Source organism: Pyrus communis, chromosome 2, assembly GCF_041283825.1.
Source record: "Pyrus communis isolate YQ-2024b chromosome 2, ASM4128382v1, whole genome shotgun sequence".
NCBI lineage: Eukaryota > Viridiplantae > Streptophyta > Magnoliopsida > Rosales > Rosaceae > Pyrus > Pyrus communis.
Window position 1 is genome coordinate 6772234 of NC_142566.1, and position 25701 is coordinate 6797934.

Sequence of the window (25701 nt, forward strand, 5' to 3'; positions counted from 1 at the left end):
TGCTGCAACTTTCCTCAAGAACATTCGATATTTCTGAGAAAACAACGAAAGATTAATCATCATTGTTCAATTGAATTGAATTAATCATCAGTTATTTCCGCACACCCCTTTCTCTTTAAGCACATTTATGGCATTTTGATTAAATAAATCAAAGCAGAATAATTAAGGACAAAAACAAACAAGGGTGTGTAGAAGGAGAAGGGTGGGTGGAAAGGATTTATCATGCCCTACAATCAGGAATAAGTACCATTCAGTAGGAAGAACCACAAAGTTCTAATGTATACATATTCCTGTCGCATCCAATCATTTAATTCAAGGTTTTCAAGAATTCAAATCTCATGGACAGCAATTGTTGAAAAAAGAATCAAAAGAATTATTAAGTTTCATAGCATTTGCCATTTCTCTTTCGATTTCAATTAAACGTGAGGGTAATCATGCAAGAACTTTTACTAGTTATCACATGCATAGGTTAATTATCTAAGTGTTGCAATTTGAAACACATTTATTGACATCTCTAAAACAAGTGGGTCTCACATACATAAGTTGAGAGTGTTGGTATCTAAAACAAGGTGATGAGTAAATGTGACCCAATTAGCATTATTACGTACTTACTGAACTTTCCACAACTACAGACTTAAAGACAAACCTGCAAATGACTTGCAACGTTTTCTCTGGTTAACCCTTCAACATTCATGACCTCAAGGATTCTTTTTGGAACAGCCTCTGAAAAAATTGTAAATCAATAAAACCATAATCACTAGAAGTTAGTTATTAGTAGGTAATTAAGCCAAATCAAACTACAGCACTAAAAGGAATAGCAATTAGTTAAATATTAGTAAGAAAAACTATGACCAAATCAAACAACTTTAACTTACTGTCTAGGCCTATATAATTAATAGCCTCCAAGAAGCGATCCTGAAGTTCAGAAGTCCACTCGACCTTGTGCTTTTTTGTAGAAATATAAGTACTTTTCCTTCCCTCTGATGATCTTTTTCTCTTAGAATTGTTACTCCCATCTGTGGATGATGATGATTTCCCATCAACACTTGCTCTACGGTTAGTAATATTATTGTTTGAATCCAATCTTGTTGTTTCATTGACTCCCAAAACCAATCCCCATAGGTTTTTCACATCACTAAAGCAAACTGGTTTCACTGTATAATGTATAGCACCATTCTCTAGAGCCGCTAGTATGGTACTCTCGCTGTTATCAGCTGAAGCCACTGCATCCAAGTTGAAACCAGTTAGAATTACAATCGTTACATAATACTCATATACAAACATATATACTTACATACATAACAAAGGCTAGAAATACAATCATTGCGTGATAATCATTTACAAACATAAGTACATACATAACAAAAACAAGAAGGTAACTGGATGCCTAGAGATATCCTTAATCCCAAATTTCACTTCAATATACCCCAATCCCCAATTTTCAAAACCCTAACCACTAATCTAAAAAGCCACTCTCACTTTAAGGCAAAAAGTATATATATATACAAAGGAGAGAAAATGACACAAAAGGTGTGACTAATTAGGACTTTGGATATATAAAATATGCACCCAAAATATAAGGAACATGACTAATTACAGTTTCCTCACCAATTAACGGCAGCTTAAATTCATCTCTCACTCTTCTTATAAATTGAAGTCCACTAAAAATATCAGGCAGGTAAAGGTCTGTGATAACAAGATGGAATTTGTGTTCTGCAACCAGAAGTGCAGATAAGGCTTGGATTGGATTCATGAATGTCACAACTGAAACATAGCACAAAATAATTATTATTTTTTCACAATTTAGAAACAAAGTAGCATTATTCAAATAGGTTTTCGTTAAATGTTTCGAAAGATACACATGCATTGGATAATTAATGAGGTTCCAAAATGAGCGCATATGCTATGCGAAGAGAAAATTAGGCGAAAGTTAGACATCGTTGACAGTCATGCAGTAGCAGGTACTCGTGGATAGTAGAATTACTTCACTAAGAACATAAACACTTACCTCTGTATATATACTATGATGGATTGATAAACCTTTATACATATGACGCCAAAAATTAAATATGTATGAAAAACCTAGTCAACAGAATCCAAATAAGCAGTATATATTGAAATTTGGTGGTATTGTTTTAAATATTAGCAATTTATGATCAGTTAAACCTGATTTGATAAACTATTTGTAAAAGATCTCCATATATGCAAGTGTGGTTTTTCAGGATAGAACAATAACCGGAAGAGAGAGAGAGAGAGAGAGAGAGAGAGATGAGCTAAACAATCTAGTTCCTTCCTTCTAAGTTTGATGAAAGAATAAAAGAATTAGAAAAAGAAAAGCAAAAACTGAAAGAAATGAAAGGGTTAAAAAAAAACAAAAAATCTGTAACAAGAAAAACACTAAAAGCTATTCTCTCTAATGAAAAGCAGATTCTTTAAACTCTACTGGAAATCTATAAATCAAATTTTTACCTAAAATGAAAGAATTGGGTAGATTAACATGACTAAAATTGAAGGGCTGCATGCACAACTTTACGTATATTTCGGGGATAAAATTACTTTCCCCTTTTTATTTCCTCTTCATTTCTCTTGTAAGAAGTGAAAAATCAAATGGAATGATGTTTCCTAAGTCTGGTACCTTCATGTTTCAAAAGTTTAAGCAAGCCTGAAATAAAGGTAAGAAAATCAGCATCAATGTCCAGAACGAGAATACGAAATCTGATGGGAATGTTACTTGTGGGCATGATATCAGATTGGGGGCCCTTCAAATTCTTATCTCGACACATACTTGACGAACCTCTCTTAGGCCTTCGCATATGAACCGAAGAGGAAAGTTCAAACAAGGTTACAAGTTGGTAGAATCGTAGAGAGAAAGAGAGAGAGAGAAACACAGTGAGCTAGAGTGAGATGAGAAAGAGGGGGAGAGAGCATCCCTATTAGTTTGATTCATTCTTAAACTCCAGGTTAAACAACATATATATAATGGATAAAAAGCAGGTGTATCGTAAGCCATCACAAATTACTATGCCACATGCTATTTGTTGAGTAATTAATGTGCATATCTGGGGTAAAATTTACAATTAATGCAGTTTACCAAAAAGAAAAAATCCTTCCAAAAGTTTCCAAAACAAGAAAATTATGCAACCTTTCTGTGGGCAATGCAGCATAATGTTTTTCTTCAGATCAACTTTTCTTTTTCTAGAAGGGGTTTTATAGCTTAATCGGTTAAGAGCCTCAAAACTTTCACTCGAAGTCTTGACTCACCTCCCTCTATATCAACGGCATATGAACAATAAAAAACTTATTCTTTTTCTACTACTTCTAAGTTCATCCCGAACACAATATTAGCTCAAAAATACTTATGAACAATCATGGTATGGGTGAGGTCTTGACAACTTATTTTAGTAAATTAAACTTTTAAGATGAATACTGAATAATGTATATGTGCGAGTGCAAGTGTGTGTGTGTATATATATCTGAACATGTCACATTTAAATATATTGAAGGACGTTTCACTTTTTGAATCATACTACACGATATTAAGAAATACAATGCAGTTTTAATTCACTTTCGCTTATAACCCTCTAAAGGAAAATATCACCCTTTTAATTAATTATTTCAAAAAAGCTTTATAATTGGAAAAATAACAAATTGTATATTGAAAAATTTACCCTTTTAATTCAATATTTTGTCCTGCATCTTCTTCTCTCTCATATGTTTCCTTCTTCTTCTTCTTCTATCTCATATCTCATATATATATATATATATATATATATATATATATATATGTTTCCTTCTTGTTTTTCTTCTTCTACGATTGGATTCGAAGTAGTTTCGAAGATAGAGTTTTATTACAATGTCCTTAAATGTCGAAGTAATATTCTCAAAATAATTATCCCCAACGAGTCATAACAATGCTTAATCAAGCTTTACAAAGTTGTAGAAATTATGAGAAAGGTTGAAGAACTTTAGAAATGTAAAGAGTCGAAGAGAAAGAAAAGAGAAAGAAAGAGGGAAAAGTATAGCTTTGAATAGATTCACATTAATGAGAAATGAGAGGCTACATCAGTACATATAGTGTTTGAGATTCTAACCAACTAGCTTACAATACAAGGCAGCCAACTACCTAACTCATATCAACCTAATCTATTACAATCCAATTACACTATGACACATAGACCAATAGACTAAAGCCACATTAGCATTCTGTTATTACTCCCCCTCAATCCCAGTTGGGATATCCAAGCCTAAGATTATTGCAATGTCTAATGGAAACTAGGCGGTGTAATCCTTCAATCAAAATGTCTGCAACTTGTGACTCAATTGAAACATAATGAACTGTAATGTCTCTTTTTTACACTCTCTCTATGACAAAGTGATAATCAATGTCTAGGTGTTTTATTCGAGAATGAAATACTAGATTTGAACTAAGTGCCAAGGCAGAGATCTTGTCAAAATGCATAGCAGGTGGAGAAGTTACAAACTCATTCAAATCTTTGAGCACATATCTTATCCAACAAACATCAATAGTGCAATGTGCTAGTGCTTTGTATTTGGCTTCAGTTGAACTTCTGGAGGCAGAGGCTTGCTTCTTTGATTGCCATGATATAGGATTTCCACCCAAATACATAACATAACCTGTTATTGACCTTCTTGTATTTATGTCTGCAACGCAATCAACATCAGAGAAAGCTGATATATGAAGATCAGTTGAAGGAGTGTAAGTACGACCACATTCCAAGGTTCCTTGTAGATATCTCAAAATTCTTTTCATAAGGAAGAAGTGCATATCAGTAGGCCTAGTCATGTATTGACAAATAACATTGACAGAGTGTGCAATGTTAGGCCCAGATAATGTCAAGTATTGTAATTCCCCAACCAAACTTTTATAAATGGTAGGATCAGACATAGGCTTGTCTTCAGAGACAAGTAACTGAGTGTGTGGTTTGGATAGAGTTGGTGTAAGTCTACAATTTTCCATTCCTGCCTTTTTTAGTAATTATCTGGCATGTTTTGTTTGATTGACAAAGAGACTTCCATCTGCCTTATATTGAATATGAAGTCCAAGAAAGAATGTCAGCTGCCCCATATCCTTCAAATCAAATAACTCTCCCAGTTGAGTGATAATCAATTGAACTTTGGACTTGTTAGAATCTGTCAAGATGATATTATGTACATAAAACAGTAGAATGATAACAAACTACAACGTAGCTAGGTCTTCAGTATGTTTGTTCTTAGGATATGCATCAGGATTTAAGGGGGTTATTTGCTATCATCTACAAGCCAAAAGATTAATTCTATCCAGATATATGCTTCATGATGAAACTCAATTTCCAGCAAAGCTCAATAGAGTTTAAATCTCTGAGAATATAAACACAATAGTTCCTAGTTCTTCATCTCCAGTGATTGTGAATGTTGTAACTTCTGAAAGTAACAATAATACATTTCAGGCACTAAATCATGCTACAACTTTATCAACTCAAGTACATGAATTTGATACTGGGTATACTTCAAGATCTGCATCAACATATGGTGGACTTTGAAATGGTTCTAATCACACTCAATCATCAAATGTTGTAGAGTCATCTCAGGAATTTGAAACACATAGTTCACAGGTCCTTCCTCAAACATAAGATCAATTTCTCCCATTGTTACCTGTTTTTGATCCTACACAACTTCAGGTAATATTACCTATCTCAGATACACATGAATCCAACTCTGAATATAATCATATATCTAGTTCTGGAAAAACACATAATATGACAACTAGATTGCAATCTAGTGCAATTATGAGGAAAAACTATGATGTTTATTTGTCTGTATTACCTGAGCTAAAAACACTACAAATGGATGACGAAGATACATGCTATGTTGGATATTCTTTTTTAGCAGAAATCAATGATACTAATGAACCAAAAACATTCAAAGCTGCTTCATCAAATCCTTATTGGCAGCAAGCAATGCACGATGAATATGATGTACTAAAGGCTCAAGGTATATGGATATTGGTTCCAACTCCAGCTAATAGGTATATTGTTAGGAGTAAATGGATTTATAAAATAAAGAAGAATCTAGATGGTAGCATTGCAAGATACAAAGCAAGATTGGTTGCATAAGGGTATACATAAGCACAAAGGCTTGATTATGCTGAAACCTTAAGTCTAGTTGTGAGACACACTACTGTAAGGTTGATTCTTGCTCTTGATACTTATCATAAATGGGAACTCAGACAACTTGACATTAAAAATGCCTTCTTGCATGAAGATCTTCAAGAAAACATATGAAGCAACCACAAGGCTTTATAGATCCAAAATGTCCTTAACATGTGTATAAGTTGGTTAAATCTTTATATGCACTCAAACAAGCACCTAGGGCTTGGAATTCAAAGTTTACATGTGTGTTACCATTTTTTGGGATTCAGTGTATCAAAATCTGATACAAGTTTATTTGTCAAGAATGATGGAAAAGATATAGTCATTCAACTATTATATGTAGATGATATCATATTGACAGGTTCTAACAAGTCTGAAGTTCAATTGATTATCACTCAACTTGAGAGTTATTTGATTTGAAAGATATGGGGCAGTTGACATACTTTCTTGGACTTCATATATATTTAAAATAAAGCAGATGGAAGTCTCTTTGTCAATCAAACAAAATATGCTAGAGAATTACTAAAAAGGTAGGAATGGAAAATTGTAGACCTGCTCCAACTTCATCCAAACCACACACTCAGTTACTTGTCTCTGAATGCAAGCGTATGTCTGATCCTACCATTTATAGAAGTTTGGTTAAGGCATTACAATACTTGACATTCTTTAGGCCTGACATTGCACACTCTGTCAATGTTGTTTGTCAATACATGACTAGGCTTACTGATATGTACTTCTTCCTTGTAAAAAGAAGTGTGAGATATCTACAAGGAACCTTGGAATGTGGTCTTACTTACACTTCTTCAACTGGTCTTCATATATCAGACTTCTTTGATGCTAATTGGGCTGGATACATAAATACAAGAAGGTCAATAACAGGTTATGTTGTGTATTTGGGTGGAAATCCTATATCATGGCAATCAAAGAAGCAAGCTTCTGTCTCCTGAAGTTCAACTGAAGCTGAATACAAAGCACTAACACAGTGCACTGCTGATGTTTGCTGGATAAGATATGTGCTTAAAGATTTGAATGAGTTTGTAACTTCTCCACCTGCTATGCATTGTGACAACATCTCTGCCTTGGCACTCAATTCAAATCCAATATTTCATTCTCGAATAAAACACCAAGACACTGATTATCACTTTGTTAGAGAAAAAGTGCAGAAAAGAGACATTACAGTTCATTATGTTTCAAATGAGTCACAAGTTGCAGACATTTTGACTAAATGATTACATAGCCTAGTTTTCGTCAGACATTGCAGCAATCTCTTGGATATCCTAGCTGAGATTGAGGGGGAGTAATAACAGAATGTTGGTGTGGCTTTAGTCTATTGGTCCATGTGTCATCATGTAATTGGATTGTAATAAGATTAGGTTGTTATGAGTTAGTTAGCTGGCTGTCTTGTATTGTAAGCTAGTTAGTTAGAATCTCAAACACTATATGTACAAATGTAGCCTCTCATTTCTCATTAATGTGAATATGTTCAAAGCTATATTTTTCTCTCTTTCTCTTTCTTCGACTCTTTACATTTCTAAGTTCTTCAACCTTTCTCATAATTTCTGCAACTCTGTAAAGCTTGATACATAGTTGCAGAAATTATGAGAAAAGTTGAAGAACTTCATAAATGTAAAGAGTCGAAGATAGAGAGATAAGAGAGAGAAAGAGGGAAAAGTATAGCTTTGAACAGATTCACATTAATGAGAAATGAGAGGCTACATCAGTACATATAGTGTTTGAGATTCTAACTAACTAGTTTACAATACAAGGCAACCATTTAACTAACTTATAACAATCCAATTACACTGTGACACATAGACCAATAGACTAAAAGCCACATCAGCATTTTATTATTAACGAGGTCATGCAGCTGCCCTTTGAAAGTTTATGTTAAATAACTAGTATTCTTAGGCCCTTGGTGAAACAACTTCGGTTTTGCCATACCAAAGTCAAATGTCGACTCGTTCTTGTGTAATAAGTCGTGCTTCAACATTATCGTGATAAATACCATAAAAACGGCTGGGATTGCGAAGGGCAGTGTTGAGAGCAAGGTCGTAAATGAGGGTGGTATCGTTGGTGCTGAAATCTATCTGAGTAAGCAATGTATGAGGTACGTCAGACTTAATCGTATAGGGGAAATGAACAAGTATGATCCAGCTGAGAAAACCGACAACAGTGGCAAGGATAATGATGATGAAGTTATTAAGGCCACGACATGTAACGGCCATGGTTAAGAACAATGAGCCAGCTAGGGATATAAGATATAGATTGCGGGTACTCTGGATTAGGCATCAGGGTTTAAAGTTTAGGTTTCTACGCAAAACATGAGATGTTTGCTTCCTTTTTTTTCCCTCTTCTGGCTTCGACAGGGTTTGATTTTTTCTTTTCCTCCCAAATCAGGGATTTCCCAGGTTAAAATTAATAATAAGATGATTTGGAGCAAAAGATAACCCTATAGAGGAAACTAAATCTTTGATTGTTGGGACATGCTTGCTTCTTCTCCTCTAATGGTTGTTTTCATGTGTGCTTGCTTCCTAAATAGAGGTTTGATTCCTCTTTCTACTTATAATAAATCCTCCGCGTGGCTAGGTTTTAAAAGGTTCTTCCTATTATCTCTTTGCATTCAACTTGGGTTTTGGGTGATGGTTCTCAAATTTCTTATCTTGAAATCCCTAATACTCTTGCTTATACGGTCAAAACCCCAGTGAAAGATTTTGTATGCGGTTCTCATTGGGAGTTGTCGGTTGGTTTCATTACTATTTTTCCTGAGGTGGCTACTTTAATTATAGCTACTCCTCTCCTATTACAGGCATCTATGGTCCCTTTATGTTGGTCTGGTTCTCTCTCTGGTATTCTTACAGCAAAAAATGCTTATTCTCACTTGCTTAACTATGATCAGGTGCTGTGAGGAAAAATCATCTGGTCTCGTTGGATTCAACCAAGGCAAAGCCTTACAGTTTGGAAAGTCCTACAAGGTCGTTTCCTTACTTATGTTGTGCTTCAGCATATGGGAGTTTCAATGGTTTCTCGTTGCTCATTTTGTAATTCAGCCGTTGAGTCTCTCTTTCACATTTTTTTGGAATGTCTTTGGACAGTGGATCTTTGGTCTTGGTTGCTAGAGCTTTTTTGTCATCCCTCTTTATTGGTACCATCAATGTTACAAGTTTTTTCATAAACCTTTCTTTCAACTTTTTCTAGCTCAACTTGAAAACTTTGGATTATAATGGCTTGTACTTTTATATGGAGCATTTGGTTTCTTCGTAATCAACTTCAGTTTCGGGGCAAGTTTTCTTCATTGAATTATACCACATGCTGGCTAGTGGCTCGATTTTGTGACTTGGTGCTAGTGTGTTTCCCAAGTTGTAGGTCATCATCTTCAATGTTTCCTATTTTCTCTTTATTGGGTATCTCACGCTTTCTATTGAGGCTCCATCCTTTATTTGAGTCCATTGGAAGTTGTCTATGGCTGGGTGGTTTAAGGTTAATATTGATGGATCTTGTGCCAATGGACATGTTGGATTTGGGAGGATCTTTTTCTCTTTGGATGGTAGCGTGCTTGGTGCTTTTGCATCAGATACAAAATTTGTAAGTTCAATTGCTACATAAATTCTTGTCTTTATCAAGGCTGTGCTTATAGCTTGGGTCATAGACTGGAAGTTTATATGGATTGAAACATATTATATGTTGGTTATTCCTTATCTTTTCGAGGCTCCTAATGCGGTCCCTTGATGGTGGATTGGAAGAATTGTCTATAACGACTTTGTCAAATGTAGTTTATATGTACACATATTTATCTAGAAGGAAATTAGGTTGCAAATTCTTTAATTCATTTGGGGTAAATAGTTATTGATTATCACCGATGATCTATGGTTCCTGACTTTGCTGCCTCTATCCATGCTTGTGACATATCATTTTGTCCTTATTATCGGTTTCGTTGATCGTTTGGGCATTGCAGGTTTTGGCTTAGTAATGGTGGGCATGGGACCGGCCGGGGGAAGAGTTAATCTCATCTAATCATTCTCAATTGAAATTAAAAAAACAAATCTTTGATAAACTTGTCAATTACTTCATCTTAATGATTATGTACGCACCATCCTATTTTAGCATGAAAATAAATATTTACACAGAAATTGCGCAGGACTGGAGTTTTCTTGGGATACAATCTAAAATATAATGTCCGAGCCTCCCGGTACGAAAAAGATTCAGTAACTTAGCTGCGACTTTATTTTCAGCATCTTCTTCGGATTCCAAAGGAACGTGAAAAGCTCCTCCCATAGCCTTGATTTCTTCCTTAATAAGCCTTTCGTCTTCCACATCACCGTCGAAAGATGATATCATCTCAAAGAGTGTCTTACGAACCTCATGCACTATGAAATCCTGCATGAAAAACTTGAATGTCAAACATATTGTCCAGAAAATTAATGATGGAACCACAAATTCAATAATATCAATGTTTTTTAACCATAATTTTATTCCAATTATATTTATCAATCCCAATTTGTTGTCACTGATATGTGCATTGTTATTGTTATAATTGTTGTTCATTAAAAATAATACCACAAACCAACTGGGAGGACTTTTGGAATTCAAGATTATGACAACAAAAGCTCTGAAACCTGCGTGTGATCTGTGGGGTATTGATTTTTCCGTTTCATGCCGATTTCAGAGCTAGCTGAGGATTCTATGTACTTATTTGCAAGTGATCCCTCATTCTCGCTGTTGGAGAACTTTGCCCATTTCTTGTATTCGTCACTCCTGTTCAAGATAGCCAGAAAATACTGAGCCAGTTCTTTTTCCCCAGCAAAAGAATCTTGAATCGTTCCTGCGGTTGGAAATGCAAACAGATGAACAGAGCATCTTTAACATGTCATAATTTTCACTCATACCAGTCATTCTGCAGTAACAGTGTATGGGCGAGTAACTCGATTTGTCCTCTTCATACGAGAGATGGTATTACACCAGAAACAGAAACCCTTTTGGACTAAGTGAAGCTAAAATAAACTATCCGTGATGCTCATACCTGTCAAGGCTAGCTTGGTGCAGACATCATCATCCAATATATGTGGAGGCAAAACGCCTGGGGTGTCCAACACGTAAATATTGGGGTGGCTTGCAATCTGAAATGAAATACTGAATGCCGTAAGCAGCTATATGTTAAAATAAGAGTGATGCACTCACACACTATTTTATGGTTATTAATATACAAAATACATTGTTAAAAATTAAAAGACAGTCGACAAACCTTCAAGCTGCTTATATTTTTTGTCTCACCAGGATGTGGACTCACTGTAGCACACTTCAACTTTCCCTTCTCTACAAGGCAACCAATGTCCAATAAAATATAGAATTTATTCAACTTCTACCGATACGTAATACACGAAAATGAATTTTTTGAGATTATTTCCAGCTAAACACTCCCAGAAAAGAAAATTGAATGATTACGATTTAAAGCGGTACCTGCTGCACTAATCCTCCCAATCCGATGCAAAGAGTTGGCAAGGGCTGACTTTCCAACATTAGGAATTCCAACTAGCAATATTGTTGTGGTATGACAGTGATCAGCTTTCTTCAATTTTCTTACTTGAGCTTGCAAAAAGTTCAACAACTGTAAGAAGTAAACCGTCCTCAATATCCAGCAAACTGAAAAAGTAATCTAGGGACAAAAAATTAAGAACCAAAAAAGCATATCGTTCTGCTGTGTATATCCACATTGTTGGAAAAACCTATAAATGTTTCGTTTTAATAGTAGGTAAGAGTTCACATGCCAATGATCACCAAGCACATGTGAATTCCAGTGAAGTAGAACAGAACAAGAAAAGGCTGAACTTAATTTTGCGTGCCCCAAATGTTTTAGACTGTTTTGGTGTCCCATCTAACCGAGATCACACAATTGACTTTCCTACTACATTTTGATTATAGAAGTGGGGTATATTTCATTACCTTCTGTGATATCTGCACTGATTACACCGCACCTATTCCACCGCAACCTTTCAGGTTTCAGAAATAGACACTTATGTCCTGTGTTTTAGTCAAAGTTTCAGTTAAAAAGTCATTTTCTCTGCCAAAAAATAGAAGGGGCAAAAAAAAAAAAACCTCACTTCTCCCCCTCCCCCTCCCCCTCCAGTTCCAGCACAGTGTGGTCATCCCAAAGTTGGTCCAGATAAACAGATAGATGGTAACAAGTAGCGATATAGAAAATGAAAAGTGTGATTGTTTTCTATCTTTCAATGTGTGTTTTTTTTTCCTCCAACGAAAAATGCATTTAACAAAAGTTATTACAAACAGACATGGTAATTACATTTTACCTGCTGAATGCTCTCGTTATTATGGGCATTGACTCCATATGAAACACGATTATTTTGTTTAAAGTACTTCATCCAGTCCTACAAATTAATCAAAATACGAAATTAATAGAAAAATAGAAATGAAAATGGTTTTTAGGAACATGTATACACAATCTCTCAACACCGTAGTAAAAGCAAAAGGAAAGAAGCATCAGCCTCAGTTAAATGTCAATTGACCAGCTCTTTCACCATTAAAGAAATTTAGTTCACAGAAAATTGACCTAACTTACAATATTTCATGCTCATTCAGTAATTTGTCCTATAAATCTAACAAGACTAGAAATAAACCAGCTGAAGAAATGCTCACCTTCAGTTGAGAACGGTTCGCTAGGTCCATCTTGTTGAACAGTATTATTCTCTTTGAGAGTGGTGTATAGTTCCTTAGTTGGTCAAACTCCGACGACAATGGAATCTAAAAGTAGTTTTATTGAATTATTAGTGGTTCAGATCATATTTAGTGCAACTCTTATCATAAAACAGAAAAGATAAAAAAAGGAAGTATGTGAAATGATGCTATCACTGTTGAATTAGAATTTCTGAAACCACTCATGTAATATTCCCATTTAAGATTTCAAACAAACTTTTTATTTCTTCTGGAGAATATTTCAACCCAATTTTGCTTTTTCTTTGTTTTTGCTCCCTAAAGAAGTAAAGAGTAAACAGCCAACTTCAAAGCTAAAAAATTACTTTAAAATGGAAAATTCCATTACGAAAGATTTGTTTCAAAAGTAAGCAAACCATATGGTTCCTCCACTCCAGATTAACCAAAACCCGAGTAATGAATGAAAACTTTGACAAAAAATTACTGCTCCACATAAGAATAAGTTATGCAATAAGCTAAAACTGGTAGTGTAGGAATAAAGACAACTTCATAAGAGAAAATTGTATAATATTCTGGGGTAAAAGAAGCACTTTGTCAACCAAACAAATTAAGCAAACTTGAAAGCCAGATACACAGGTTGCACTAGTTTTCTACAATTAAAGGGCTAAAAGTCACAAATCCAGAGCTTAAACATAGAAATCCTAAGAAAGAAAAAAAAGGCTACAGCATGTGAGTCAGGCATTTCATCAAACAGTTGCAGTGCGTGCGTGACAAATACTTTGAGTTATTATTGTATTACCCTTGCGTCTCTGACTTCGAGAACGAGATCGACCAATGGGATCCGTTCGGCAATGGCGCGGGAAGCAGCAGCCATGTGAGGGTTGAACCATCCGTTTCCCGCGCTTGTGCTGTTTGTAATAGCTCTGCCTATTTGCCTTGCTAAAGTAGCCGTCGCCATTCCGCTTCGAGTTTCAAATACCGTTATTTTTCGAGTTTTAGATGTAGGCAACGGACACCGACCCTTATATGTTCGTTTCGACCCTCGCTCTTGCGTAGTAAAAATCTTTCGGATATGTTAACTTAATTTTCATGATATATTAAGAGAACTGTTCACTTTTCAAATTTTAGTCTATCCTACACAAATATTTGTATTTTTCTTTTTAATTATAAAATATTTAGAATGTAAAATAAAATTTTTGAAGTGCCAATAATAATTCTCTATATTAATATTCATGAGATTAAATGAAGGTGTTGCCACTTAGTACTAAGCTTTAATGATATTTCTCTTCACTTGTAAGTAAGAGGTTTTATGTTCGATTCTTACTAAAGGAAAAGTTGAACCCCATTATTATCAACTTATTATGAGGCTTAACCTACTCCCAATCTTCTTAATGTAAATAATATCGTTTGCTAAAAAAAACAACGAAGCATGTCATGTTATGCTATTTGCTTCATTTCAAATTATTATATATACACATTTTTTTTGTTAATCTCAATTTACTACTCTGAAATTTCTTGGTTTTCAATATTTGGTATATAAAATTCTCTTCATCCCAGTTTGGTACTTAAAATCATAATTCTGGAACACTTTCATACATCCGTTAAATTTTCTGTCAGAACTTCCGTTAACTGCAGACGCCATCCACGTGAACAATGATTGGAGCCACGTGTCCACCCTCTTCATCCTCCCTCCTCCGCACCCAGTGCTTCCCCCTCCCTCTTCGACTCCTGCACATCCACCCTCTTCTCTCCATCACAAAACTATAAAATAAAATAAAAAACCCACATCCCAAACCATCAGAAATTGGAAACCCACGAAATTCAAGTCCACCAAATTCAAAAATTGAAAACCCTCCTCCTTGTTCGGTTCCTTTCTGTCGCAGCTTCTTGCTTCCCTCACTACGGGGTTCACTCAGGCCTGATCCTGGATGCGGCTGAGGTGGCCCGATCTCAACAGCTCTGTTACCTTCCTGATCTCGACCGCCACCGATTCGATTATGTTTGAATTCAGAGAAGCCAACAACAAATCTACCTACGACGCCAAATCGAGAGTTTCGTCGCTGATTTCGAACTCGCCGTGCACGGTTCCTCAACGGACGTTACTTTTCCCTCAGAATTTTAGCTCCTCTGACACTTTCATGTCCATCGTCGGTGGGATTGAATCGCTTGGGGTTTCGGAGAGCAAACAAAGCTGGGTTCTTCATTTTTTATGGTGACTGATGAAACTTGGTTCGAATCCGCAGCACCCTAGATGAGAAATCACACTGACCAATAGGGGTGGGCATAAAAACCGCCCAAACCGCAAAACCGCATCGAACCGTAAGAAAAAAAATCGAAAAAAATCGTGTTGACCGGAAAAGTTAATTTTGAGTGAAAAACCGAATCGAACCGTTCAAATCGGTTCCGGTTCCGATTTCGAATGACCAAGAACCGGCCGAACCGAACTGAACCGTTTTATTAATAATAAATAAATAAATTATATATACACACACATGTCATGGTATAATAGGTTGAAAAATAGGTTGAAAAATTGTGTACAGGAGCTGCTGCTTCTTACTTGCTCTCTGAAGTCTGAAAACTTGCAATTTGTTTCATCATTTTTTTGTTTGTTGACTGATTGACCAGTGCATATGTATTTTAGTTGTCTCCTTTTGTTGACTTGGTGCCACTACCAAAGACATTTACATTAAAAAAGATGTGTTGTATGTAACTTTATGTAATCAGTTTTAGAAGATGTATTTGAATGCATAATGATTTGGTGTTCAAATAATTTATTATTAGGAACCGTAAACCGGCAAGAACCGAATCGGAACCGGTGTAGACCGAACCGTAATGTTCTAGTCATAAATTTAAGTGGAACCGCACCGAATCGAACCGTTAATATATTTCGGTTCCGGTTCCAATTTAGAGGTGGAATCGCACCGAACCGCACCGTGCCCACTCCTACTGACCAAACCATGAATATCAAAGATTGATTCTTTTTAGGGTTAGGGTCGGGAATGGATTGGATTTTGGGCGTGATCTTTGTGGGTTTTAGGTTTAGGTTTTTTATTTTTTATTTTTCATTTTTAATATCTACGTGGGTCTATATTGACACGTGATGAGCATTTATTATTCATGCAGACGTTATGTCATCAGTTAATGGAAGTTTTGACGAAAAATTTAACGGATGTATGAAAGTGTTTTAGAATTATAACTTGAAGGTATCATACTGGGATAAAAAAAAAACTTCATGTACTAAATATTAGAAATTAAAAAATTTTAGAGTAGTAAACTCAGTTTAACCTTACATTTTTTTTAATAGAGGTGATCATACTTGAATAGGACCAACTGTACGATTGTCACACTTATTTAGTAAGTTATCCACCCAAATATATTAATCTTTAGTAAAAAGGCTAAAAACTCAAAATAATCAACTAAACACTCAAATGCCTAAAAACATAGAATGTAATGACTCAACCACATTAAGGACTAACTTGATCCATGGTGAATTAAAAGTATGGTGAAGGGAGAATATAAAATTATGACCACTTAAAAGAATAAAAGATGGATTACTAATGAAGAAAGATTATCCATTCCAATCCCCCTTAAAATGGTAGGATTAGAAGGGATGAAATTCCTTCATAGCTAATCATCTTTTGATCTCCTCCAAATGAAAAACCATTCACTTGCATCCTCAACTTCCAATCCAATCGTATGTACCAAACCATGATAGAACCCTAACTTCACTTCTTACTCAATGTAACAGTAACAATATGTATTTATTACAATATTCAACTTTTACAACAACAACTGCTTTCTCTTACAACTTTCCTTATATTGCAGCTGGCTATCTTAGCCACTAAGAAACCTAGTAACAATGTTATCTCTAATTAAAACCAAATAACCAACTTCTCAATACCCCTCCCCCTTCAAATGAGTCTTGTAAAACAAGACTTAAAAATAGTGTAAAACTCAAGTTGAACAACTGAAGAACATTACAACTGAACCACTTTAGGGAATCGGATCTTCAAATCTGAGAAGCTTTCACAAGTAGCTTCTTCTGGAGTATGATTCTGGCAGTGAACTAACACTTCGGTGACTACAGTATTGCCCTTTTTAATCATCCTTCTATCAAAAGTTGCCAATGGTACATCTTGTAAAATATCAGCATTTGTAATCACTTGTGAATGAACAGTATAGGTTGAATTGCAGCACCCAAATGTTTCTTTAGACAAGAAACATGAAAAACCGGGTGTAACTTGGATGTTGCTGGAAGCTTTAATTTGTAAGCAATTGGACCGATCTTAGCCAATATTTCACAAGGGACCATAAAATTTTGGTTGCAACTTATGGAAGGGTGAGAAGCCAATGACATCTATTGATAAGGTACCAATCTCACATGAGCAACTTCCAAATTAGTTTTAAGCAGTGACAACAGTTTGTCTCTCTAACAAACTTCTATTAACCATTTCCAACTTAGTAGTACCAGCTTAATAGACAGGAAGAGATGGATGAGGTTGACCATAAACCACTTTATATGGAGACAGTTTTGTAGCAGAATGATAAGTTGTGTTATATCTCCATTCTACCTAGGGTAGCCACATAGACCATGTCTTAGGTTGAAAACTACAAAAACACCTTAAGTATGTCTGCACACACTTATTAACTACTTTTATTTGATCATCAGTTTGAGGATGGTAACCTGAACTGAAACACGAGGATAATCTTTAGAGTGCAAAAAATTCTCTCCAGAAAGCACTCATAAACGCAGGATCTGTATCATTGAATATAAAGATTGGCATCCCATGAAGCTTAAAAATATGTTCAACAAAGAGATTGGTAACTGATGCAAAAGTGAATCGGTGTGACAATAATACAAAATGCCCATATTTAGAAAGCCTATCAATTACAACCCAAATAATTGTTCTACCTCTACAAGGTGGCAGTCCTATTATGAAGTCCATTGAGATATCAGACCACATTCTAGAAGGAATTGGCAGAGGGTGAATTAATCCGGCTGGAGCCAAAGTTTGTCTCCAGCAGAAGGACTATTATGATGTTCTTCAAAAGATTTGAGTGCAGATGAATCTGTGATGTTCTGCACTTCTTGTATTTTTGCCAAAATCCAAGAATCTTGTTCACTATGTCTTCTCAAATCATCCATCCAACTGAGATATGGATAAGAAATAGCTAGGAATTCCATGTGAGAAGGTTGAGAATCTGGTGGAACCATTTGTGCATCCCTAGGGATTCTAGAGAAGGAATCAGCCACTTGATTATCACACCGATGTTTGTACTGTACCACATAGCTAGTCGAAACCAAGAAATTTAGAGACCCACTTCTATTGAAAAGGAGTATTGGCTCTATTTTGCAAGAAAAACTTCAAACCATGATGATTTGTTTAGATAATAAAATGCCCTTCCACTAAATATGATTGCCATTTCTTAATTGAATGAATGATAGCCCTCATTCTCTTTCATAAGTAGATAGAGATTAATTTCTAACACTCAAAGACTTGTTGGTAAAGGCAATAGGCCTTCCATTTTTCTGTAATACAACTCCAATACCAAAACCTGAAGCATCACTTTCATAAAGGGCTGAGTAAAGTCTGGGATTACTTGAAATGTGCCGTTTGCAAATCTCTCTAAAGAGATAGGGGCCCGCCAACGCACGTGGGTGTCATCTCTATTAGAGAAATGATACAAATTATGGTACAAGTAGATAGTAAGAATATCATTTGTGTTTGTTTGGTGACTTTATAGTGCTCATGAGCAGTGCAATTCTAGTTAACTTATCGTAAATTCCTTGCTACTTAGAAATCCGTTGTCCAAATTTATCAAAAAAAAAGGTACAAAAGTGCTTGGTACAATGTCCAGCAGTTTTATTAAGCGAGGACAACAAGGTTACACATTCAACAAGCGTGCAGATGTACAAGTACCAGCTCTTATAGCTTAGTTTGTATGCTAGGCTCTCTTTCCCACTGAAACATAAATTAACTCTAAATTAACTACTAAAACTAGCTAGCTGCTGCACGAAAACTCCCCGGAAGCCACACTTCTTAGTAAGGATTAGTTGCTGGCATAGCTCCTGGTCTGGTAAGAGATGGACAGAGGATCCAAGTTCAAAACTTGCCAACTAAAATCATATGACCTAGGTCAAATATATTAGGCCGTAAAAAATGCTGTTTTTTTATAACCTACGTATGAAATATATACCTTAATCTGTGTACTTAGTTCTCTTGTTCTCTCAATGCTCTCATGCCCCTGCAGATCCACATTTCTTGATTTTTGCCACGCAATTGTCTTTAGGCCTAGTATGAGGCAAGTACATCAAGGGGCATCCCGGATTAGTGCGTTCCATCCTGCAGCATTGGTCAAATCACCGAAACATTAGAAGATGATTAAAAATATAACAACCGATTTTCCAATTTTAGTCATGGAGAGGCAATTGGTTAAGAGTACTCACTTATAATTAAGGAGGAAATGGTGAAGGAAAATAGCTATTTCCAGCTTAGCAAGATCATTTCCAGGGCACAGATGGCTTCCAGCTCCAAAGGGAAGAAAACTAAATGCTTTCGGTGTGAAATTCTGGGCCGGCAGAAAGCAATAAACCAAGTCAGATGTAAGTACAAATTATTGTTTGTCATAATTATTAGTAAATTATAGTGCTTAAAAACTTACATCCCATCTGGAAGGGCTGAATTCCATTGGGTTTGGATATAATTCAGAATCATAGTGAATGCTCCTGAACCAAACCAATACTTTCCAGCCCTTGGGAATGCTATAACCTGAAAGCCAAATATTAAGTAAATTTCTGAGGTCTAGCAGTTATTTGAAGAAAAATGTGAAACGAGTGAAGATATGTATGCAGAGTAAAAATACATATGAAAAAAAATCTTAACCTACCGTTTATTTTGACATCCTTCTTTGCCTCTCGAAAGACGGTGAGTGAGAATGTTATCACGCGAAGAGTTTCATCAATCACCTATGGAGTTTAAAACAGTTAGCTGGAACCACTTGGCAACAGCTGAATAAAAAAAAAAAATTGAAAATGAGGCCATATTTTGGTACCTGGCAAAGATAGTCCATTTCTCGATATTCCTTGAGTGTCAAGCCCTTCTGCGTTGGTGGCCTCCTCTTGAGAATCTCCTCTTGCTCAGCCTAAATTCGTCCAAACATGATTACCAAATCCATTTGAAGTATTCAAGAGTTATCAAACCAGAATTCGTCAAAAGATTTCAAGGAAACGATAACATCTCTTCATTGAACAATCTTAACAACATAAATATCTGTTAATTTGACACATGCGGGCTAATCTAAGTGGATTGATTACGAATGCAAAATGAAAGCTAAAATTTGTGGCTATGGTGAATTGTGACAACGCGCCTGCACAGGTAAATCAGTCCCCTAATATTCAAAAGAAAAATGAGACAAAGAAAAAACTACATTCAAGATGAACTACTGAAAAATATGTTAATTCAAATACCTTAGCTCTCTGGAAAGCTTCTGGGTTTGCTTGTAGGAAAACGGTAGCCCACATTATGGTATGGCCGGAAGATTCATGGCCTGCATTCAAGTACATTAACAGTACGTCTATAATGTCCTCATCGTTAAGTTTTCTTCCATCGTCATCCTCAACATCCAGCAGAGCGTCCATCATATCTTTCTTATTTACATAGTAGTTTCCGGACTTTCTTTGAGCTCTTCGCTCATCGACAATTGATTGAAATATAGCAACAAGATTTTTCCGAGCCTAAAATGGAAATAACTCGGTTAAATGCTAAAAAATTACAAACACCACTGTCGAAGTTATGAAACACAAAAACCCAACTTATCAGTTCCTCACCTTAAGTGCTTTATGGTAAGCAAATCCCGGAAGATTGATTGCCATGGCTCTAACTCCGTAGTTAAGTACTGTATATTCCCTCTCCAAAGCCTCCATGACTGGCTCGCTCTCTGAGCTAAGAAAGATGTACATAATAATCTTGAAGGTAAGCTTTCTGAGTTGAGTTAAGAACTCTATTTGTCCCAGTTTGGACCATTTTTCCAAGGACGTTATGACAATCTCTTCAATGTACTTCATGTACACAGACAATGCTTCATGACCATTGACTGGAGCTGCTGTTAGTCTCCTTAGACGTTTGTGTTCTTCGTAAGATATACCAATGAATGATTTCTTTCCAATTAGCTCCACAGTAGAAACAGGCCACCCGGGTTTGAATGCATCGTCATCAGTCAAAACTCTTTTACTTGTTTCAGGCGTTGTAACAATGATACTTGGGAACCCGAACATGAAGGCCTTGTAGATTCCAGTTTTCCCAAATCTGCATTGTTCATTGACAAGGCAACAAAGTTACACTGAAGTTAGTCAAATCGGAGAAACATATTGCACACACAAAACGATTGAAACTAAGCCGATAATTAACTGTCAATAATTCAAATGAAATTAGTCAACCAAAGAAGAGCTTATGTGTCAAAAATTAAGAAACTCTTCCATTCACATTGTTCAACATTATGGTACAATGTGAATAATGTTCTTTCATCCATTTACCGATTTGTATTGGGTGCATTAGGCTTGCTATGTGCCACATCGGTGAGGGACAAGGCTTGCTATGTGCTTATATGATCTTGGGCTACTCCCTATATAACCAATTAGTTTTATGATGGAACCTCAATCTCATCAATTGTTACATGGTGACCCTACAAAAGCATGCAAGTTTGGACCAAAAATATTTGCTGCTTCTAAATCTCAGAGACTATAGTGCTGGCCACAATGTCAACTTGTTATTTCAGGGTAGTTTTCTAGGGAAAGGGATCCTCTCCGAATCCCTTCCTACTAATCCATCAAATTAAGGAATCTGTGTCATTGAAATTTGATCCAACAACTGAAGTTATTATAACTTTTAAAATGAATCTCTGTTTATAGCCGTTAAAACAAATTTCAATAGCACGGATTTCCTGATTTAGTGGATTAGGCGGAAGGGATCCCTTTCCGTTTTCTAGCATCCATATATATTATTTAATTCTAAACTTTTTAATTCTGTTAGTTTTTTTATTTTAGAAAAGGGAAAAAAGAAAGAAGAATATTAAAAGCAATTTCTAAAGAGAATAACTTGGAGAAAAAGCAGTTAGTCAATCAACTCAACAAGGTGGGAACTTATTCTTAATTTTTGGAAATGGAGTCCCACATCGTCATTCCGAATGAGTCTCCATTATATCTCACTTTTGCACTTAAATGCCAAATAGTTTATTTGGTCAGAAAATGCCAAGTAGTTGATGACAAGGGGGAAGCATATTGAAATTAAAGTAGGCTACTAACTCAAAATATCAACAACTTTACCAAATCATCGCATTACAAAAATGAAGACATTCTCAACCCATCGAAAACTAAACTCCAAAACCATTTTATTTTATTTTTCTTTATTTAAGGTGAATTGAATCTTCATTAGACAAGTATCAATTAGACGCGTAAAAGAATAACCTCATTAAAACCTGCCTCTGGTAAAACCACAAAATGAATTATTATACAATTTTGTCGAGGAAAGAGAGTGCTACACATATAAAACATAAAACATCTTTTCTTTTAATGTTTATTGTTAAACTCAAATTTTTTGTAAACATGGTTTGGGATATTTTATAGTTTTAGCATCCCACATGGACAATTTGGTTTAACATGCACCACACGTTGTCTGTCTATGACTCCCACATGTACAATTAGTGTGTGGGACATAGAAGGAGGAGATAAGCCCGTCTTATCAAAGGTCAAATAAAAACCCGTCATGTTAACATATGTACTTGACACAAATTCAACTTACTTTTTCGATAGTTTTAGTTTAAAATTCTATGTGAACAATTTACAAGTATGGTAAAAATTAAGAGGATGTGTGAAATATATTTGTTAAGAGAATAATTTACACAACAAAAGAAACTATTGTAGCAGAAGGCATTGAGCCTTCCTAAGCATGCACATTGTGGTGTTGAATAAGCATGTGGGGCACTGCTGAAGATCACGAGTAACGGTTGGGGATTGACTGCCAAAACCAAGGGTTTTTTTATTATTAAAAAAAAAAAAGAAAAAAAAACAAGGGCTTTTGTGCAGAAAACATACAAAATAAGGAACGGTGAAAATTTGGGAGTATTTGCATGAAGTGTGGTGCGCAGTGACCCACATCTTGTATAGACTGTCCTCTACAAGTGTCAAATATGCACAGAAAAATCAGTTACAAAAGCAAAATACAAGAAAAAACCTTCGGTTACAAATGTGACAGTAAAAGTGAAAAAAATGGCCTACTATAAAATGTTTTTTTTGTACTATTTAGTATTACGATTTAGTAGTATATTCAACTTTATTTAGAAGTGAGAGATCTTAGGTACGATTCTCGTTAAAAGAAAATTTGAACCACATTATTACTAACTCATTGTGAAGTTAAGCTCATTTTCTCTCCTTAATATAAATAATATCATTTGTTAAAAAAAAAAAAAAACGTTTTTGGTAACATTGTTTATTCTCTACTTCACTAAGGTTACGCATGGTAAGACAGACGTACAGCACAAACTTTCCCTTGTTGGGCCATATTGGTAAATTCAACATCAATTTACAATACGGCATAGAGAATGCAGTGTATATCGAGAATGTACCAGATACCGTAAATTCGTACTGGAAGTTATATTTTTTTATTGAATATCAAACAACATAAGAAGAACAGTATAACTTTAGCAAAACAGACATATAGATAGAGAAAGAGAGGTGGAAATTGACCTGGAAACAAACTTGTCGAGAAAGGACTCAGGATTGTTAGACTTGAAAGCTCTGAGGAAGGACCACATGTTGCCAATGAAAGGCAAGCCCAAGTCACCAGGTGGGAGGGAGTACCGCCTTTCACCCAGCTGGGTTTCATACAGCAACCGATTTGCATTCTTGATAAGCCACCAGAAGGCCACAAGTCCAACAAAGCTCGACAGAAGTAACATCCAAATGGAAGCCAGTCCCGTTCCCACACCCACTACCAAACCCAGCACCATGATTTTCTTATGCTTTGTGATGACTCACCATTCACTCACTTAAGAAACAGGGAATTAATATAAACAGAGAGAGAGGGGGAGAAGAAGCTCAAAGTTTGAGTGATATCCCTCAGTCTGTCTGTTTCCGTGTCTCTATATTTGCTCCTTTATACACAATTTTGGGCATGGCTAGAAATATAGCTCCTTGTATTAATGTGTGAGGAAATATTACAATACATGTAAGGTTATATTAAATTCTATTTAGGTAAGAATTTTATATTAATTATAATTTCAAATTACATTATTATAATACATGCAATAATTACGAAGAAGATTCTGAATTAACTAAATTCCCAAAGCGGTATAAAAAAAAAGTAGAAAAAAATTTCCCAGATAAAGAAAAACGTAGAAAAAAATTTCCCAGTGAAAATTCAAAAATTTTGTGGTATTTACATGGTGACAGAGACACGTATAGGTGCCGGCCTTTAAGGCTTTACCTATATTTTTTGTTTTGTCTTGCTATAAAATTGTCTTTGATTCTTTAACCTGCACCATTCGTCATTCGTGTTTGTTATTATTTTGGCCTGTTTATTATCTAAAATCCATGTGAAATAATGTTTAAATTTGGACTAAATAAGATCCTTCTGGGAAATTAAAGAAGAAAAATTCGCAGGCTAAATGCAATGTATACAGATTATTAAAAAAGAAATACAATGTATATCCATAGTTAAAAAATTAATAAATACAATTTACATAAATATTAACTATACCATGTAAAAATAATTACGTTTATTATGAATTTGAAGTGACTAGATACTAAGGATAATATAGACCTAATACAAAATTAATAAGGATAAGCGTGAAATGACTTTCTTGGAATCCCATCCAAATCCACAACCAAATATGGTAAGAGAAATTTTATTTATATCCATGTTTTGTTTGTGTACACACGACTTAGTCTCTATACTTACATACTAGTTTATTTAACTCTAATTATCTCGTTACACCCAAAAATTAGTTCGTACACTACCCTCACTTATAAAAAAAAAATAAAAAAAACCAACTCAACTCAATTATCTACATTTCTGACACACCCCAACCAAAATCAAGGCGTGCTGGCCGTCACGTGAGGGTGACGTAGCTATGTGCACAGTGTGGAAGCAATAATAATACAAGAAATGCGAATAAATAAAAATCAAACTAACTAGAGCACTAAATAAGTTAAGGTGCGAGACGAAATAAGTGTGAATTCACAACTAGAGCATAAGTAGTCTAAGTGCAATTCAGCAAGACGAATACTAATTATACAACACCAAAGGTAATCCTACAATAGTGATAATATGTCAGAGCTACCGTGGATTCCTCGCAAGCCACCAAAAAGCACTCCTAACTAGAATCCGAAGGGGCGCAAAACAGAAAGTGTGAGTGGGCAAAAACAAAGCTTTTCAAAATCATTTCATTTCTCAAAAGTTCTAACCCTTCGCCGTAAAACCTTTATAATTTCCCAGAAAATAGAATACATAACTATACCACAACCATGCTCAGAATAGCCAAAATTCACAAATATGCCATGTCGAATATCTCAACATCAAATATATGTAAGCCAGGTGATATAAATCAATGTGAATGATATGTCAGCCGGAGTCACCTAACATGACTTGTACGGCTCAAATCCACATCTTAACAACTATACCTGCACACAAGTCAGAACCATCGAAAGTGGTCTGTACGACAGGACTAGGTGTAAAATAAATATGTTGAGGTGCTACGATCACGTGAAGACTGTACGAATGATCGCGGGTCACCTACGTGTTGAAACCACCTATAGTGGTCTGTAGAATAGGACTGTGCACCTAACTTGGATCCAAGGTGAACGTATGGTGCGGGAGATGAACATCACGTGAAG

At 35.5% G+C, this 25701-nt stretch overlaps 2 protein-coding genes across 4 annotated transcripts; both read right to left on the reverse strand.

The window, feature by feature from the left end:
- Window positions 1–10152: 10152 nt before the first annotated feature.
- LOC137748961 (P-loop containing nucleoside triphosphate hydrolases superfamily protein) lies at window positions 10153–13886 on the reverse strand. Of its 2 annotated transcripts, none has more exons than XM_088683492.1 (8): window positions 13612–13886; window positions 12798–12902; window positions 12452–12529; window positions 11604–11799; window positions 11389–11459; window positions 11167–11263; window positions 10763–10968; window positions 10153–10523 (listed from the first exon to the last, which is right to left on the reverse strand). In XM_088683492.1, exons 1-8 carry the CDS (start codon window positions 13768–13770, stop codon window positions 10266–10268), a joined length of 1170 nt encoding a protein of 389 aa, XP_088539618.1. In that variant the 5' UTR covers window positions 13771–13886; the 3' UTR covers window positions 10153–10265. The 2 variants fall into 2 exon arrangements, with proteins under 2 accessions (XP_088539618.1, XP_068345248.2); XM_068489147.2 differs by having other exon boundaries at window positions 11604–11751; window positions 13612–13883.
- Window positions 13887–18655: 4769 nt separating this feature from the next.
- LOC137748481 (ent-kaurenoic acid oxidase 1) lies at window positions 18656–24220 on the reverse strand. Of its 2 annotated transcripts, none has more exons than XM_068488639.2 (9): window positions 23554–24220; window positions 20641–21118; window positions 20281–20547; window positions 19866–19955; window positions 19701–19779; window positions 19476–19582; window positions 19261–19382; window positions 19011–19156; window positions 18656–18887 (listed from the first exon to the last, which is right to left on the reverse strand). In XM_068488639.2, the coding sequence occupies exons 1-8, from the start codon at window positions 23814–23816 to the stop codon at window positions 19051–19053; spliced, it is 1512 nt and encodes a 503-aa protein (XP_068344740.2). In that variant the 5' UTR covers window positions 23817–24220; the 3' UTR covers window positions 18656–18887; window positions 19011–19050. The 2 variants fall into 2 exon arrangements, with proteins under 2 accessions (XP_068344740.2, XP_068344741.2); XM_068488640.2 differs by having other exon boundaries at window positions 18656–18930; window positions 23554–24004.
- Between the last annotated feature and the right edge of the window lie 1481 nt (window positions 24221–25701).